The following is a 4861-nucleotide window of genomic DNA, read 5'->3' as shown; positions in this document are numbered from 1 at the left end:
ACGATTCTCGAAGTCTATTGGTGGAAAAACAAGTGCCAGCGCGCGCTTTGGAGCATGCGCAGTGTGACCGCCCAGTTTTCCGCTCGCTGTCTGGAGCGAATGTCGCCCTCCTCTCGCTCCTTCTGAAGTGTGCCGAAGCTGAGGAAAACATGTCTGAGCCCACTGTTGCCGACACCCGCCGGCTAAACTCAAAACCCCAGGATCTGACGGACGCCTACGGCCCGCCGAGCAATTTTTTGGAAATCGACGTGTACGACCCGCAGACCATTGGGGTCGGCCGAAACCGGTTCACTACATACGAAGTGCGGATGCGGGTGAGTCGTCGATCAAGAAAATCGAACCCGAGGATGCGTATCGGGCCTGTGTGTGTGTGTGTGTGTGTGTGTGTGTGTGTGTGTGTGTGTGTGTGTGTGTGCGCGCGCGCGCGACTTCACTGTTTCCAAGAACCCAGACTGGGAGTGGTTGTGTGGAGAGAAAGTCTTTTCCGTCTGTTATAAAGCCAGTCCCGTTCGTTATAGGCTGTTTATGTTCTTTTTTTATTAAGGGTAGAGAGGAGCGGAAATCGTGCAAAGAGCGGCTGGCGGAATGAACGACTGATTCGATGCTGGCGGGGGGTTCGCAGCCCGAGGACTCTAGTCTAGAAAGATCTGTGTTGTTGGCCACCGAGCACCTCCGTCCTGCAGCTGAAAAAAACCTCGTTATTTCTCTTAAAACCAGTAAAAAAAAAACCTTACAGACTTAACATTTCCCACCGTAGTAGAAAACATCATGCTCGTGCCTATAACTCTTAGGCAATCAATGTTCTATAATACAATATTTTTTTTGCGTCTGAATATGAATAGCGAGCTCTTTTTTTTTAACTCAGTTATACTTCATTTTGTTATATTTATATGTCCCATAAATCATTTTTTTTCCTGCACAAATGGGATCCGATAAAATCCGTTCAAGAACAATGATTTTTTTTTTCCTGCTTTTCAGTTAACGGTTGCCAAATACAATCACGGTAATTTCAGTGCTGCTGTAGTATTTTGGAGTTAACTGAAGAACATAATTATATAATTTCAACACTAAAGCATTGTGATCGCAAATATTTTTGAATATTTCCCAGGTTTCTTATGTTTATCCACACTACTGGGCCTTGGATGAACTTTTTGTTCACCTTGGTGTTTTTTCTTTCCACTAATCCTTTTAGGTTAAAGTAAAGTTTAATATATAATCCGAGTACAGTGTCCTTTGAGTGTTTGTCGTTTCATCTGGTGGCTGAGCGCTTGTTTACACTGTCAGTAAACCATATAAACGAGTGTTTTTTTTCCCCCAGATGTTGGGATTGAGGTTGCTGCCGCACCTCAATTTTTGAGCTGAACACACAAGGATTATATTGCCTGTCTTAAAGCAGTGCTGCCCACAACAATAATTAAGCATAATCGGTAAATTCCGATGTTTCTGTAATTCGAAGACGGACTGCTTTTCTAATGGCATCTTAAAGGGCTGGTGAATGGCAGGGTGTGTTGTGGTGTCTTCGGATGTCTGTGGTAATAGTGGAGGTAAGACCAAGATTCATAACCGCATCAAGTGCAACGGGTGGGAGTTGTAGTGTTGGGGGTGGAGGCATTTCTTTGGAAGGAAGTATAAACCTCAGATTTGTCTGTTTCTCTGGCTGCTGCTGTGGAAGGTTGTATTCTATCACAGGGTTGCGTGACAAGGAGGTGTCTGCATGCAGAGTCTGTGTGGCCGGAAAACAATGTGACGGTTCTGCCCACGCAAGGAAGAGCAAGGGTCAGAGTTGGTAGTGCTGACATAACAGCATCCAAGACTTTTCTGTGTCGGGGTATGGTTTGCTCCTGTTTGTGCTTGTCCCTCTCCTTGGGTGTGATGTCATTGTTATAATCCATTGGCAATGTAGGGTGCTTTGGTTCAGTGACCAGTGACAGGTTTTTAGGAGAACCGCAGAGCAGAGGACCAAAGGACAAGGGTACGTCTGGTCCAAGGGCGACACGAGGTCCAACGCTGACTGTTTACGTTAAAATTTTACTCGTACTTCACGTCTAAACTGCGATCATGTTACTTGCATGTCCGCGGTTACGATCCTCGTAATCGGAGACCCAAATTCCTGCTGGAAAGGAAGGGTGGGGACGTTGGAGGGAGACGCAGGACAGTGGCTGGAATGAGAAGCAGAGTGGAGATGGGCAGTGTCATTGATGTACGGGTCATACTCCTTACCCATGTTTTTGAGGTGTTATTCTTAGTGTAAACCTTGTATGTATTCCCAGTTTCCCCTTTCCAAGGGTCATGTATGTTTCATCCTCCTTCTCTGAACATTGTTTTTTTTTTTTGTTTTTTTTTGAAGCATCATCCTGATGAAAACTTTTATTCTTCTGAATCATAGTCCAGTTCTCAACATTTAGTACATAATCCCCACCATCAGCAGCACTGAATTGCACTCATTTTTTCTGAGGAAAGTTGTGTAATGTCGTAGTAGCAGTGTATGATTATAAACTGGCGTCCTGGTTGTTTTGATTTCAGTCATTAATGGTTCATTTTATAGATATCTGTTTTAATGTAAAGAATCATGGGGATGTGACAGGTTTGAAAAAATGAATGATGCAACTGGAGATTAAGTGCTGTTGATTTGCTGGAAATTAAGTAAATATGTCATTTTGAGGAACTGCAGTAGTATGTCTGGTTTATTTGCTGTCAATTTCAGTTCTGATGTTTATTGTATAAGGTTTATTGGAAAGCCATTCTGAGCTCTTAGCCTTTCAGTTGTGAAATGAAATCACTTTGAGGTTTGTCCATTTCAGGGCAGTAGGTTTGTATTGTAGAAGCTGGGAGGTGATGTGAAAGCAGGGGGTGGGACACTTATTTTTCCATTTTTATTTTTTTCCCCTCTTTGTTCACATTTAGACAAACCTTCCCATCTTTAAGCTGAAGGAGTCCTGTGTGCGAAGAAGGTACAGCGATTTTGAATGGCTTAAAAATGAGCTCGAGAGAGACAGTAAGGTAAGCAAACGCTACAGAGCGCAAACGATGGATTCATTTCTAAGTGTAGCCATCATGGAGTGCCTAGTTTTCAACTGTGGTGGAAGGGATTTGGTGTGTGGATTAATGAATTTATCAAGAGTACACAAAACTAGACATGACATGTCCCATGACTTGTTTGGTGGGGGGGCCCTTCTTTCCAATTTCAACTTGTTTCATTTGAGAGAGATATATGCTTGTTGAGGGCAACTGAGTTAGATTAAAACAATTTATTGTAGAAATTAGAAGGGGGCCTTCTGGTCTCATGACTTGTACAAAATTTAAAGAGAAAAGGAAACTGGCTTACTTGAGAGATTGGCTACTAGGTTTAGATGCTGCTATAAATAAAGCCCTTGCTACACCCTCTTTTCATTTACTGTGACAAACCAAGAGGGTTTTTGTTCTAATGGGTCGACCCTGTGTATTGTCTCTTCCAGATTGTGGTCCCCCCCCTGCCAGGGAAAGCATTGAAAAGGCAGCTGCCCTTCCGTGGGGATGAGGGGATATTTGAGGAGTCCTTCATTGAGGAACGGCGTGTGGGTCTGGAGCAGTTTATCAACAGGTAGGTGGGGCTCTTGCACTCTCTTACAATCTCCTCCAAGTGCACTGCAGGCAGCAGTGCAGGTCTTAAAGGAGCATCCTTCCAAGGGGAGACTGACAAGGATTCATATTTTTTGGACTCCAAGTCACATCACTGACTTGACTCTAAAGATTGTGGTGATGATTTCTGTAAGCATCTCAGCAATATTGCATTGCTTTTGTACAATATTATTGGTTTACATAACAGTATGTTTTTACTGGACCAATATAGGTTAAGCCTAAGGTACATTAGCAGGGATCCTTCAGGCACTTGAACTAGTGTCAGTAAGGTTACAAGTATTGCTAATGACATTGCTGTCTGCTGCTCATTTTAAACAGAATATTTCTAATGTTACATAGAAATGCCTAACTTTTAAATCTGATTATTTCGAAATGGCTAAGGACTCCTTCTAGAAAAATGTACGTAAATATATTTGAAGAAAATAGTGCACTTGAGTTATTGCACTGAAGCATGATTACCTTTGCAGAGAGTAATGTCGTACAAAATAATGGCATAGTACTATTTTTAGCTGTAGACAGTGTTATTTTCAAATGAAGTCCTTTATGGATCGCATCTTAAGAAACCGTGCTTTAAAAATCCTTAATGTCTTGTGAGATGCATTAGCACTCCTTCAGGATTGTAGCATGTTCAGTTTGGGTGATACACTTACAACTATGTCCTCTAGAGTGGACAAAAACGAATGGCTGGGACTCACGAGAATATTTGGGAAACAAAGTGTTGCTGATACAGATACATCATTGGTTCTGTCCTTATTGATGGTTCTGTTCTCAGGATTGCAGGCCACCCTTTAGCCCAGAATGAACGCTGTCTGCACATGTTCCTGCAGGAGGAAAGCATTGACCGGAACTACATTCCTGGAAAAGTACGCCAGTAGGGGAGGGTTGTAGCAAGGAGTTGAGAGGGTGGGGCCAAGTATGGAGGGTGAGGGGCTGTTGTGCCGTTTTCATTCATTCCACCCTTCCACTGTTCAAAGCAGAATAACATTTATTTTTACACTAAGAAATATATATATATATATATATATATAATGAGTACAGACTTGGCTTTCATTTCTAGTTTTCATTTTGTTATGGTTTTTTCCCCATTTTGTCTGCTAATTAGTATCTTGAGCAACTAAAATGTGTATATATCTGTACTTTAAAATTCATGCATACTCTTTTTTTCAATGTGTATGCTTGTGTGCCTGATCTTTCTTGTAAATAACAAAAGAGAGCATGGTGTGTTTTTGTTGTGCATATGGGG

The 4861-nt window shown here is 42.2% G+C and overlaps 1 protein-coding gene across 1 annotated transcript; it reads left to right on the top strand.

Annotated features, from left to right (window-relative positions):
* On the top strand, nucleotides 1-4861 carry LOC108922814 (sorting nexin-12-like). The gene is made up of 4 exons (XM_018733188.2): nucleotides 1-314; nucleotides 2905-3000; nucleotides 3456-3580; nucleotides 4391-4861. The coding sequence occupies exons 1-4, from the start codon at nucleotides 150-152 to the stop codon at nucleotides 4491-4493; spliced, it is 489 nt and encodes a 162-aa protein (XP_018588704.1). The 5' UTR covers nucleotides 1-149; the 3' UTR covers nucleotides 4494-4861.

This window comes from Scleropages formosus, chromosome 13, assembly GCF_900964775.1.
Source record: "Scleropages formosus chromosome 13, fSclFor1.1, whole genome shotgun sequence".
Classification (NCBI taxonomy): Eukaryota; Metazoa; Chordata; class Actinopteri; order Osteoglossiformes; family Osteoglossidae; genus Scleropages; species Scleropages formosus.
Note: the sequence above shows the minus strand (reverse complement) of the source record. Positions and strands in the feature narration are given on the sequence as shown.

Bases quoted from the DNA above. Each gene is read 5' to 3' on its own strand.
- LOC108922814 (XM_018733188.2), top strand. From the start codon at position 150: ATGTCTGAGCCCACTGTTGCCGACACCCGCCGGCTAAACTCAAAACCC. The intron at 3,001-3,455 runs GTAAGCAAACGC...TGTCTCTTCCAG, and splicing joins AGCTCGAGAGAGACAGTAAG to ATTGTGGTCCCCCCCCTGCC. The intron at 3,581-4,390 runs GTAGGTGGGGCT...TTCTGTTCTCAG, and splicing joins CTGGAGCAGTTTATCAACAG to GATTGCAGGCCACCCTTTAG.